Raw genomic sequence first — 13,893 nt, forward strand, 5'->3', positions numbered from 1 at the left:
CCATTGCTAATTGTCCCTACTTTAAGGAAACAGCCATCCTTACCCGGTTTGTCCTATATGTGACTCCAGACCCACAAGGATGTGATCTAGGTCAAAACAATGACTGCAGATGCTGGAAACCAGATTCTGGATTAGCGGTGCTGGAAAAGCACAGCAGTTCAGTGGTCCTCGGATGCTGCCTGAACCGCTGTGCTTTTCCAGCACCACTAATCCACAAGGATGTGGTTGACTCTTAATTACTCTCTGAAGAATTTGGAATGGGTAATAAATTCTAGCCTGGCCAGTGACACCCACACCCTGTGCATCAATTGTAAAGAAACCTAAAGTGTGTTTTTTGGATTTAAAAAAAGGAAGAAAAAGTTTTATTCTAATATAATGGGGAACAAAAGTGATGTTGAAGGAGAAATGTACTGCTGGAACCAATAGCAGTGCTGGAGTTTCGCTTTGCCATGTCCTATAGGTGGAGACTGTGGAGAGAGTGAGAGGAGGAGATTACAGAATCGAAGCAAAAAAAAATCGAGGAATTAATCTTGTGAATTATTTGCACTGAAGAAGATTTTGTTCTCTCTGCCCCTTTCATTTTTAGATTTTCTCTCTCTCTCTCCACTCCCTGTTTTTGGTTTTGTTTGGATTTATTATTATTATTTTTGTTGTTGTTGCTGTTGGGTGAGTTGCTGCTGTTGGGAAGATGTCTGAGCTGCTCTGCGAGCTGCTGGGGGAGCGGCTGATGGACCGAGATCAGGCCGAGGTGGAGTGCTCTCCGCTGGGCACTGACGGCCGCCTGGTCGCGCTCTACTTCGGCTGCAGCTGGAGCGCCTCGTGTAAGGAGTTCACGGCGGCTCTCGCCGACTTCTACAGCCGCTTCAAGCAGGGGGAGAACGGCGACAAGCTGGAGGTGGTGTTCATCAGCTCCGAGGAAGAGTACAAACCCTGGAAGGAGTTCGTCGGCCAGATGCCTTGGCTAGTGCTGCCTTTCCAGGACATGGAGAGGAAGGTAACAGAGCTATGGACAGAATATTGCACAGAGAACAGACTCCTGTAACATTGCACACACAGAGACACAGGATCCTGTAACATTGCACTGAGAGAGACAGGATCCTGTAATAATGTACACTGAGAGACAGGCTCCTGTAACATTGCACTGAGAGAGACAGGATCCTGTAATAATGTACACAGAGAGACAGGATCCTGTAACATTGCACACAGAGAGACAGGCTCCTGTAACATTGCACACAGAGAGACAGGCTCCTGTAACATTGCACACAGAGAGACAGGTTCCTGTAACATTGTACACGCAGAGAGACAGGCTCCTGTAACATTGTACACACAGAGAGACAGGCTCCTGTAACATTGCACACTGAGAGAGACAGGATCCTGTAACATTGCACACTGAGAGAGACAGGCTCCTGTAACATTGTACACGCAGAGAGACAGGCTCCTGTAACATTGTACACACAGAGAGACAGGCTCCTGTAACATTGCACACAGAGAGAGACAGGATCCTGTAATATTGTACACAGAGACAGGATCCTGTAACATTGCACACTGAGAGAGACAGGATCCTGTAATATTGTACACAGAGACAGGATCCTGTAACATGGCACACACGGAGAATCAGGCTCCTGTAATATTGCACACCTCACTCTGAAGCTATAGTCAACCATGGGTCCTCAATTTGGATTGTCACTAACATTTCTGTTTCCAACGTTCCATTTGCAATCTGCATGAAAAAAATACATGTTTTTATTAGATCACTGCTGCTGAGATCTGTTACTGGATTGTGTAACTATTTTTGGTGAGAGGTTTCATGGGGCCAGTAGAGGAGACAGTAGGCTGAATGGCCTCCTTGTCTTCTGTATGATTCTGTACAATGAAAACTGCTGGTGTTTCTTGGAAGGATATGTTCCCCCTTTCATTGTGACCAGATGAAGCTTCCATTAAGCTCATTGGGATATTTGTTCACCTAAAGAATAATTATTATCTCCCTCTCTGTCTTTTTCCATTTCCACTGTAAATGTGGACTCGAGTGAAAGCTGCAGAAAAGTTTGGGGCTGTAGATTAGTTGTGAGGGCTCAGCTAAGAGGATTGCATGGAAATCTTTTGATATGGAAGAATGGGAGTGCTGTGACATGCCAGAGCGCTTGCTCTGGGGGATGGAGAGTATTCTCAATGATTGTCCTGATTGCACTGGGCTCATGTTGGTATTTAGTTTGAATTCTAACATTTTATGATGTGATATTTGAAGGAACGGACCTCAGCACCAGATTGCATTGCAGCATTATTTTCATTGCCAAATCCTGTTGCTCCAATAGCGAGACATTAATGTTTATAGGTCTGTTTGTGCATGAGCTGGAACAGTAAATCACTTCTTTATTTGCATGCTGTGTAACTTGTGGTTAAAATGGGCATCTTGAATTTCCTCTGAAGTTTGACCTTGTTTGCTAATTCAGGAGTATGTTCTTCTTCACACTCCTTTCCTCTTGATGTTTGCAAAGTTTTGGTGAGAGTGTGACTGGTCCTTGTGTTGGCGTGTCCTTAAGAATCCCAGTCCTGGAATCAAGTCGAGAGTCTTGTAAAGTTGATCCTTCGCTTCTGATTACCAATGCCATGTCAAATGTGTTTCTGCTTTAGTTTTTTAAAAAGTGCATCTTTTGCATGGAGGCTCAGCCTGAGGCTCAGCCCTCCTACCTGAGAGGAGGGTTGACATTGCGTATGTTTGTCTCATATTCTGTGTCCTGCATGTCTTCAGTGAGCGAACGTTGCATTTGTGAATATACACGTGCTGTTCCCCACGTCAGCCTCGAGTGATTCCATCGTGTGTGGTGGCACTGGTGTATCAGAGTATTAAAGGTTCAGTGTTTGCCTCCCCCTCCATTCCCCAAGGTGATCTGTGGGGTTCACTAAACAGCCATTGCAATATCCCTTCACCTGTCTTGTATAAGGTCAAGAGTTACTGAGGGAAATGACCAGGTTTTGAGATCAGGCAAGACTGGGAGTAGCCAAGTGGGATGAAGTGGACTGTGTGAGGAATCATACGATTGTGGAATTCTCTTTCTCAGGAGAGCAGTGGAATCAGGTCATGGGTATCGCTGGCTCAGCCAGCATTTATTGTCTGTCCCTAGTTGCCCCTTGAGAAGGTGGGGGTGAGCTGCCTTCTTGAACCGCTGCAGTCCACATATTGTAGGTTGACCCACTATGCCCATAGGGAGGGAATTCCAGGATTTTGACCCAGCGACAATGAAGGAATGATGATATGTTTCCAAATCAGGACGGTTTGGAACTTGCAGAGGGGAGGTGTTCCCATGAATCTGCTGCCCTTGTCCTTGGGTCTGGAAGATGCTGTCTAAGGATTGTTGGTGAATTTCTGCAGTGCATCTTGAAGCCGATATACACTGCTGCTATTGGGAGTTGGTGGTAGAAGACGTGGATGATTGAGGATGTGGTGCCAATCAAGTGGGCTGCTTTGCCCTGGATGGTGTCAAGCTTCTGCAGTGTTGTTAGAGCTGCACCCATCCAGGGAAGTGGAGAGTATTCCATCACACTCCTGACTTTAGGGCTTGTCAATGGTGGACAGGCTTTAGGGAGTCGGGGTGGGGGGGGGGTTTCGCTGCAGTATTCCCAGCCTCTGACCTGTTCTTGTAGCCGCTGTGTTTATATGGTGCCTCTAGCTGTTTTCTGGTCAATGGTAGTGCCCAGGATGTTGATAGTGGGAGATTCAGTCATTGTACAATTGAATGCCAAGGGATGGTGATTAGATTGTGTCTCTTATTGAAGATATTCATTGCCCGGCATGTGTGTGGCATGAATGTTATTTGCCACTTCTCAGTCCAAGCCTGGATACTGGCCAGATCTTATTGCATTTGAATGTGGACTGCTTCAGAATCTGAGGAGTCACAAATGGTGCTGAACATTGTGCAATCATTGGCGAACATCCCCACTTCTGACCTTATGATGGAGGGAAGGTCATTGATGAAACAACTAAAAGTAGTTGGGCCGAGGACATTCCCCTGAGGTTAGACTGAGGGGTGACCTTATAGAGGTTTACAATATTATGAGGGACATGGATAGGGTAAATAGGCAAAGTCTTTTCCCTGGGGTCGGGGAGTCCAGAACTAGAGGGCATAGGTTTAGGGTGAGAGGGGAAAGATATAAAAGGGACCTAAGGGGCAACTTTTTCAGACAGAGGGTGGTATGGGTATGGAATGAGCTGCCAGAGGAAGTGGTGGAGGCTGGTACAATTGCAACATTTAAGAAGTATTTGGATGGGTATATGAATAGGAAGGGTGTGGAGAGATGTGGGCCGGGTGCTGGCAGGTGTGACTAGATTGGGTTGGGATATCTGGTCAGCATGGACGGGTTGGACCAAAGGGTCTGTTTCCATGCTGTACATCTCTATGATTCTAGCCTGTTAGCACTGAACCAAACTGATTGCCTGTTGTCAAGGCAAAATACTGCGGATACTGGTAATCTGAAACAAACACAGAATGCTGGAGAAATTCAGGTGGTCTGGCAGCATCTGTGGAGAAAGAAACAGGGTTAACGCTTCAAGTCCAGTGCCCCTTCTTCAGACTGTTCTTCTCTGCCCATAGATGTTGCCAGGTCTGCTGAGTTTCTGACAACCTGTTTATATTCGACTCACTGATAAGCAGCAAGTAGGGGATTGGAGCTGGGTCCATACAATCTCCTTCAGACCTGCATCAAGGGAAGAAAATGTCCAATCCTCTAAACTCTGGCTTGTTCCCATTGTGATCTGTGTTGTACCTGCGCCAGGACAACGTTTGCTCAGTGGTTAGCACCGCTGCCTCTCAAAGGGCCAGGGACCCGGGTTTGATTCCAAGCTCGGGTGACTGTGTGGAGTTTGCATGTTCTCCCCGAGTCTGTGTGGGTTGCCTCCTACAGTCCAAAGATGTGCAGATTAGGTGGATTAGCCGTGGGAAATGCAGGGTTATAGGATAAGGAGTTGGTTCTGGGTGGGATGATCTTTGGAGGATTAGTGGGAAATTCAGTGGCCTGTTTCTGCACTGTAGGGATTCTATGATGAGCAGCTTCTGCTAGTTTGTTTGGACAAGTCCCATAATATCTCTCCTGACTCACTACTTTCCGGTAAAGCACCTTGGAATATTTTTCTGCATGTGTGGGTGTTTACTATAACAAGTTAAATTTGAATGTCACCTTCTTAACATTGTTAAACATCCCGAAGCACTCCACAGGAGCAATATCAAACACCATTTGACATCCACGTGAAGACTGGTGCACCTGATTCCCAGTAAATGATGGTTAAAAATAACATTTCATTTCCATACACCTGTTCATCAGACCAGATCCAGTGACTAAACTTGAATGTTTACACAGCAATTCCAAAGTCCTCAATGAATGACCCGGACTTAAAATAATTTGTTGAATCTGATACTCCAGAACCAGATAGTTAAATCTTGTAGAGAAGCTGTGAGTAGATGTCATGTCATGGCATGATGCACCTCTTTAATCTGCCTGTTCTCTGAGTTGTATTTCTGGTTTTAAGAGGAATGCAAGTTCTGAGGGATCATATTCTGTTCTCTGTCTGGAAGACACTTGAATCAAAAGGTACGGAAAAGGCTCTTTGGCCAATCAAGTCTGCACCGCCAAAAAATACAGACTACCTAGACCTCACTTTCCCGTACCTGGCCCATAGCCTTGAATGTTATGACATTTCAGGTGCTTGTCCAAGCATTTATAAAGATTGAGAGGCACCCCTAGGGTGAAAAGATATTTCCTGAAATCGCCTCTATAACCTCCTGCTTTTCACTTTAAAATCATGCCCACTTTTTAAAAAAATATGGAATCTCTACAGAGTGGAAACAGGCCACACTGACCCTTTGAAGAACATCCCACCCAGACCTATCTCCCATGGCTAACACACCTAACCTGATTTGGAGATGCCGGTGTTGCCACCAGGTTATAGTATTAAACCTGTTGGACTGTAACCTGGTGTTGTGTGAGTTTTAACTTTGTACACCTAACCTGCACATCCCTGGACACTATAGGTAATCATGCATGGCTAATCCACCTAATGTACACATCTGTGGACTGCAGGAGATAACTGGGGCACCCACACAGAGAACGTGCAAAGGCCACACAGACAGTCATCCAAGGCTGGAATCGAACCCAGGTCCCTGGTGCTGTGAAGCAGCAGTGCTAACCACTGAGCCACTGTACTGCTCCTTGTTCTGGACCATTCGATATTGGATGGGTGTTTGAGTCCATCGACTGTCTGGGTGCTGATTTGTGCTTGCAGCTTTGCTGTTTATTCCCAATAACCTGTACATTGGCTAAACATCCCACTTAACTCATCCCCCAGCCTATCCCATCCCCACATTGCAACACCGTTGTCTCTTAAACCTTCAGCTACTCTCTAGGATTCCTACCACCTCCTTTTCAAAGACCATCTCGCTGACAACTTCCATCTGCCATCATTTCTCCTTTGTCTTTGTGTCCATTATTTCCCATGTCCTTCTGAAGCAGCTCAGGATGTTTGTCCGACATTAAAGCTACACTTTAATTATGAGTTTTTTTTAATATTCACTCAAGGGATGTGGTCATCTCTGGCTAGGCCAGCATTTATTACCCATCCCTAATTGCCCAGGGGGCAGTTGAGAGTCAACCACATTGCTGTGGGTCTGGAGTCATGTGTAGGCCAGACCAGGGTAAGGATGGTGGTTGCCTTCCCTAAAGGGCCCGAGTGAACCACATGGGCTTTTCTCCCCACCAATTGGCAATGGATTTGTGGTCACTATTAGACCCTTAATTCCAGATTTTATACTGAAAATTCCACCATCTGCCGTGATAGGATTCAAACCCAGATTTCCCCAGAATGTTAGTTGAAATTCTGGATGAGTAGTCTAGTGATAATACCACTCAGACATCGCCTCCCCATTACGAGGTGACAATGACCATCCTCTGTTCTGTCAGCTTCGCTGATGGAAACCAGTCTTTCAGGGCCATGAGGTACAGACTGCAAGTGACTTAAACACTGGTTCATATTAGAACCACAAAACTGTGTCATAAATACAAACGTCTGGTCAATGGGAATCCACCAGCGAGGAACACATTTTATGAGCGATGTGGTTTTAACAAGCCTGGTTATCTTACTTTGAATCTTACGTCAGCTTGTTCATGGAATGTATAAAAGAGTCACTTTGTTCCAAGTGCCAGGATCTTTTAGAAAGCTGAGCAGCAAGTACTGTTTCAGAGCTTCTCCTTGCCCAGTGTGATAGTGAGCTGTAGAGTCGAAAGTGTGATGCTGGAAAAGCACAGCAGGTCAGGCAGCATCCGAGGAGCAGGAGAATCGACGTTTCAGGCAAACACCCTTCATCAGGTTTGAGGGGCATTCCTAATGAAGGGCTTTTGCCCGAAACGTCAATTCTCCTGCTCCTCTGATGCTGCCTGACCTGCTGTGCTTTTCCAGCACCACAATCTCTCGACTCTAATCTCCAGCATCTGCAGTCCTCACTTTTGCCTAGTGAGCTGTATAGCCCAGGGAGCTGTCTGGGTTCTGCTCAGTCCATCCCACCCAGTCACGTTGACAGTAGGGAGGCTGAATTGAGATCAGTGCTTTTGCACTGGGGGACCATGAGGAGATTGGTGAGACCCCCCCCCCCCCCCCAAAATCCTGCACCACCTCCTAGAGTTGAACAGCCTTTCTCTATTCACTCTTTGATAATAAAGATTGACCATTTGGGTAAAATACCTGCCTGGTGTATATAGAACGTGGTGTAAGCTCCACTCAATATTTCCAGAAAATGAGTGAGAAAACCACCCTCTTGGAGGTCAATTCCTTCTCCAAAATGGTTATGCGTAGTGGTTTCCTGTCTTAGAGTCACTGACTGTGTGGTGTGCCTTTTAGGACCTGTAACCAGGCCTTCCATTTCTTCCCTCTAAACCCTTCTTCCTTTCCCGAGGTACCTCCATCCAGATAGACCAACCCAAGTTTTCTCTCTCTTCTCCGATATTTACCTTCTGCACTCCCCTGGGTTCCTATCACTAGTCTCCTGGCCTATCTCTGTCCCTCAGCCTTCCTCCCACTCCCAGCCCAAGTTGGGAAGGAACCTTGAACATTTTCACGACTGTCCTCTGTCCCTCTCCTAACATTTTCCAATGGACTCAATGCTTTCTCCTAGAGAGTGGTCACACCGACTGCTCCATCCTTACATCCTCACACTCATTATGGACTAACCTTACCGGCGTCTTCCATGTTACTCGCCTCAACGATCAACCAGAGACCTAACCCCCACCACATCCCATCACCCTCTGCTCATTCACCAAATTTGGCTGTTGTCCAGCAGAGGCTTACATTCTCAAAAAAAAAATGTTGTTCCCTGTTTTCAAATCCACGTGTGGTCTCACCATTTCCTCCTTATTCCAAGTCTGCAAATTTAATTCCTGCCTCTTGGCCATTTCACTTTCTTTCAAGTTCACCTCAAAAACAAATCCAGCTTTTCAATTTTGTCAATACAGCTGTGGCTTCTACCTTTTGATGGCTTCATTCCCAGGTGCCTAGTCTTCAATACTGAAGTTTTACCTGTATGAGACCACAGCCTCAGTCATAGAGATGTGCCATGGGGCACAAACCTGAGTATGCTGGGAGTACAGCATTTATTGGAGATAGTGAGGACTTCAGATGCTGGAAAGTCAAAGTTGATAAAATGTAGGGGTGGAAAAAGCACAGCAGGTCAAGTAGCATCTGAGGAACAGGAAAGTCCGCAGGACCCTTCATTAGGACTGGGAAGGGGGAATGGGAGCTGAGAAATAAATAGAGGGAGGGGTTGGGGCTGAGGGAAAAGTTAGGTAGAATGGCGATTGGTGGGCGGAGGTAGGAGGTGATTGTGATTGGTCATTGGGAAGAGTGGAGTGGATAGATGGGAAGGAAGATGGACAGGTTAGGTCAGGTCACAGGGGTGGGGCAGAGAGGGAGGGCTGAACCCAGGATGAGGTGTGGTGAGGGGAGGGAGAAATTGGAAGCTGGTGAATCCTATGTTGAGGATTGTAAGCTCCCAAGGTGGAAGATGAGGTGTTTTCCCTCCAGCTTGCATGTGGTCTTATATTGACCGTGGTGAAGGTCCAGGATGGGCATGTCTTTGGGGGAGTGGAAAGGACAGTTGAAATGGCTGTCAGCCGGGAGGTGGGGTTGAATGGAGCTTGCGAATCACACAGCTTTTATTACCCGTCCCTAGTTACCCCTTGAAAAGATGGTGGTGAGCTGCCTTCTTGAACCGCTGCAGTCACAGAGGCAACTATAATACTGATTGGAAGGAAGTTCCCGAATTTGACCCAAGGAACAGTAATACAGTTCCAATGCTGGTTTGAGGCTTGGAGGGGGTTTTCCAACATTGATCTGTTTCTTCATCTGCCTAAGCTCAACTAATCACACACTTTCACTCTCATTCACAAAATGAACTCTTTGAACGAGCTTTTGATCATCTATCCTAATGGCCCAATGTATTTCCTTTAACCTTGAGTTCATGTGAAGTGCCTTGGCGTGTTTTTGCTGTAGTAAAGATGCGACATCAATAAATTGTTGTTGATTAAGTCACACACATTGTGATATGATATTTTAGTAGAGGCTCATTTTAATAGAGAACTCTTTACCCACAGTGCCTGTCTGTCTCCCCGACTTTACTGTAACAGAAGGGGCTGGGTGAGGGAAGGTTCATCTCATTCACATTCCAAAGGTTAGCAATTGACCAGCATACCAATTCGGAGAACAATTTGCTCATCCCTTCCTCTTTCTTTTGAAAAGGGTAGTATTTATGGCTCTTAATGTTGTCTTATCTGGATTCCTTTTCACGACTGGTTAAGTCCAGCTATTCACTTAATTGCCCCTCATTGTCACATGGAGCACAATGTTAGGCTTTTAATTCTAACAAACTCTGCAGAGCCAGCCATACAGATGTAAACAACAAATGCTCGAGGTCACAGCGGGTCAGACAGCATCCATGGAGAGAGAGCAAGCTAATGTTTTGAGTCCAAATGACTCTCATCTGGACCTAAAGTTAGTTCGCTCTCTCTCCATGGATGCTGTCTGACCCGCTGTGACCTCCAGAGTTTGTTGTTTTCAGTACAGATCCCAGCAGCTGCAGTCATTTGCTCCAGCCATTTTGATGCAACCTTTCAAGTTAAACATTGTCCAGAATTTGTGTGACTTGTTTAGGTACACAAATCAACTCTAACTTTCTGATTCACACGTGCAGCGGTTATTTGGTAAAGGAGTGTGTGTCTCTGTGTCTGCCTCTGTCTATGCGTGTCTCTATCTCTGTCTGTCTGTGCGTGTCTCTGCTGTGCATGTCTCTGTCTATCTGTGTGTGCCTCTGTCTGCGTGTCTCTGTCTCTGTCTGTGTGTACCTGTCTGTGCATGTCTCTTGTCTCTGTCTCAGTCTGTCTGTGCGTGTCTCTGTCTGTCTGTGTGTACCTGTCTGTGCATGTCTTTGTCTCTGTCTGTGTGTGCCTCTGTCTGCGTGTCTCTGTCTCTGTTCATGTTTGCCTGTCTGTGCGTGTCTCTGTCTATCTGTGTGTGCCTCTGTCTTCTCTCTTTCTCGCTCTCTCTCTCTCTCTGTCTGCCAGCCTGTGTGCCTGTCTCTCTCTCTCTCTCTCTCTGTCTGTCTGTCTGTGTGCCTGTCTCTCTCTTTCTCGCTCTCTCTCTCTCTCTGTCTGCCAGCCTGTGTGCCTGTCTCTCTCTCTCTCTCTCTCTGTCTGTCTGTCTGTGTGCCTCTATCTGCGTGTGCCTGTCTCTGCGTGTCTCTGTCTCTGTCTATCTGTGTGTGCGTCTCTGTGTGTCTCTGTCTGTGCATGTCTCTGTCTCTGTCTATCTGTGTGTGCTTCTGTCTGCGTGTCTCTGTCTGCGTGTCTCTATCTCTGTCTGAGTGTGTCTCTGTCTGCGTGTCTCTGTCTCTGTCTGCGTGTCTCTATCTCTGTCTGTCTGAGTGTGTCTCTGTCTGCGTGTCTCTGTCTCTGTCTGCGTGTCTCTATCTCTGTCTGTCTGAGTGTGTCTCTGTCTGCGTGTCTCTGTCTCTGTCTGCGTGTCTCTATCTCTGTCTGTCTGAGTGTGTCTCTGTCTGCGTGTCTCTGTCTCTGTCTGCGTGTCTCTATCTCTGTCTGTCTGAGTGTGTCTCTGTCTGCGTGTCTCTGTCTCTGTCTGCGTGTCTCTATCTCTGTCTGTCTGAGTGTGTCTCTGTCTGCGTGTCTCTGTCTCTGTCTGCGTGTCTCTATCTCTGTCTGTCTGAGTGTGTCTCTGTCTGCGTGTCTCTGTCTCTGTCTGCGTGTCTCTATCTCTGTCTGTCTGTGTGTGCCTCTGTCTGCATGTCTGTGTCTCTGTCTGTCTGTCTGTGTGTGCCTCTGTCTGCGTGTTTCTGTCTCTGTCTGCGTGTCTCTGTCTCTGTCTGTCTGTGTGTGCCTACGTGTGCGAAAGCGCGAGTGTCATTTTATCTCCTTTTATCCAGCTTTTTTCTTAATGTTTGAACCTGAATTTTCAAGCAGTTAGTAAAAGTTGCTGGAAACCTTATTGTACCCAAAGTGCCTGGCTGTGGAATCTTAATTAGTCTTTGGTGTTTTAAAAACAAAATCAGGACCCACAGAAATGTAGGTTAATGAGTGTGTTCTCTTTTAAAATTTAATGATAGCTTTTCACTCGAGCTGAAACAATACATCACAAAGCAGCAAGAGTTCTGAATGTCTGCTCTCCCATTAATTTGGGTGAGGGTGGATTCAGATCTGGATGTGTGTAAACCTGATGAATTCCCTCTCTAAACTGCGTAGGGGGAGGGAGGGAGGAGAAAGGGTTTAGAGAGAGAGAGCCCTCCCTATACTTTTAATTCACAGTACTAAGGGAGCTTCATAGCGAGAGGGCACTGATTTAAAGACAATTGGCAAAAGAACTAGAGGCAACATAGGGGAACAATTTATTTTAATGAAGTGAGTGTTTGGAATTCAGAATATATTGCCTGATAGGGTGCTAATCCTTCTTGGGGAGGGGGTTGGAGAAGAGAGACCGCAGAAGAGTGTGTGTTTTAAAATGGTTCTGTTCTTGTTTTCACCCCTGTGCCAGGAAACTGGTTCAGTTTGTTTCTGCTGATGCTGAATTTTGTATTTACTGTCTCTCTTTTCAAGTATTTATCCAGTTCCCTCATGGAGATTGTCACTGGACAACACCAGCGTATTGCATTCTGAATCCTAACCACACATTTCATTAAAGAGAAAGTTGTTTCTGTCTGTCATCTCCGGCTCTGTTGCCAGTCGTTTCGTCTGTCCCCCTCTTGGTTTTGTCAGTTTCTCTTTTATCGAAATCGAAATCTTGATGGATTTAAACGTTCAGCAGAATTCCTCTCTGGGCGTTTTTTCCTGCTCTAAAGAGGAATTTTTTAAACAACTGATGATGAGTTTCATGGCCTCCACTAGCAAGTCCAGTGTCCAAATATTCCAAATGAATTTCAGGGCCAGTTGTTGCGTTGGGATTTGAACCTGCATACCTGGAAACTTATACCCGGAACCTGCATTACAAGACACTACACTGCCACTTTCCCATTTATAAAGTGCTTTTAATGGAAGAAATCTCTGAAGGTACTTCAGGTACTGAGAAAAGAGAAGGAATGCAAAAATTAGGAAATGTACAAGTCACAACCAAGAGATAGTTAAGGTCAATTACCGTCACCAACCTCATTTCATCAGGTGATCTTCCCCCACCTCACCCTGCAACTGCTTCCCAGCCGTACAGTTTGTTGCTACCTCCTTCCAAAAATCCACAAACAGCCTGGGTAGACCCACTATCTCAGCCTGCTCCTGCCCCACACACAACCCACCTCTTCGACCTTGACTCCTGATCCAGTCCCTGCTCATCTACATCCGTGATTCCTCTGACACTTTACACCAATTTTGTAAAAACCCTATCATCTGCATATAAACCGACATTTTCATAGCCGCCATCAGTTCTGAGGAAGGGTCACCGTATCCGAAACGTTAACTCTGATTTCTCTTCACGGATGCTGCCAGACCTGCTGAGCTTTTCCAGCAACTTCTTTTTGTGTTTCTGCCATTCCTGGTATCAGCCCTAGTGAATGTCTGCTGCTCGCTCTCTATGGGAAGTAAACCCTTCGTAAAATCGGGTGACCAGCTACACACAATACTCCGAAAGTGGTCTCACCAAGACCCTGTATAACTTCAGTAAGACAGCCCTCCTTCTGAATTCAAATCCTCTTTGCAATGAAGACTAAAATACCATTTGTTTTTCTAATTCATGCTGATCCTGCTTGTGTACATGGACACCCAGACTCCTTTGTACATTCATAATTCCCAAAATATCAACATTTAAATGATATTCTTCTGATTTTTACGCAAAGTGCATAACTTCACATTTACCCGCGTTGTGCTATATCTGTCATGTGTTTGCCTCCTCACTCAATTTGTCTAAATACACCTTGAAGCCTCCTTTGCATCGTCTGTACAAATCTTCATTCCACCCAGTTCTGAGTCATCAGAAAATTTGAGAATGTTCCATTCAGTCCTCACTATTCAGGCCATTTATATATATCATGAATAGCACTGATCACTGCAATTCCCTGCTAATCACTAGCTGCCATTTGGAAGATAAACAGTTTATTACCATACTCTATTTCCTATCTGTCAACTAATTCTCAATCCATGCCAGTATCTTAACCCTAATCTCACGTGCTTAAATTTTGACCACTAATGTTTTACAGAGATGTATAGCATGGAAATAGACCCGTTGGCCCAACTCATCCTTGCTGACCAGATATCCTAACCTAATTAGATTACCTACAGTGTGGAAACAGGCCCTTCGTCCCAACCAGTCCACACTGACCCTCCGAAGAGAAACCCACCCCCCTATATTTACCCCTGACTAATCCA

At 45.8% G+C, this 13,893-nt stretch overlaps 1 protein-coding gene across 1 annotated transcript in view; it reads left to right on the forward strand.

The window, feature by feature from the left end:
* The first annotated feature begins 473 nt into the window (after positions 1-473).
* nxn (nucleoredoxin) overlaps positions 474-13,893 on the forward strand; it is a 227,311-nt gene continuing 213,891 nt past the window's right edge. The window contains exon 1 of the mRNA XM_043718204.1: positions 474-994. Within this exon, the coding sequence (XP_043574139.1) occupies positions 689-994 (306 nt within the window). The 5' untranslated portion in view covers positions 474-688. The remainder of the gene's footprint in view (positions 995-13,893) is intronic.

The sequence above is a fragment of the Chiloscyllium plagiosum genome, chromosome 28 (assembly GCF_004010195.1).
Source record: "Chiloscyllium plagiosum isolate BGI_BamShark_2017 chromosome 28, ASM401019v2, whole genome shotgun sequence".
NCBI classification, from domain to species: Eukaryota; Metazoa; Chordata; class Chondrichthyes; order Orectolobiformes; family Hemiscylliidae; genus Chiloscyllium; species Chiloscyllium plagiosum.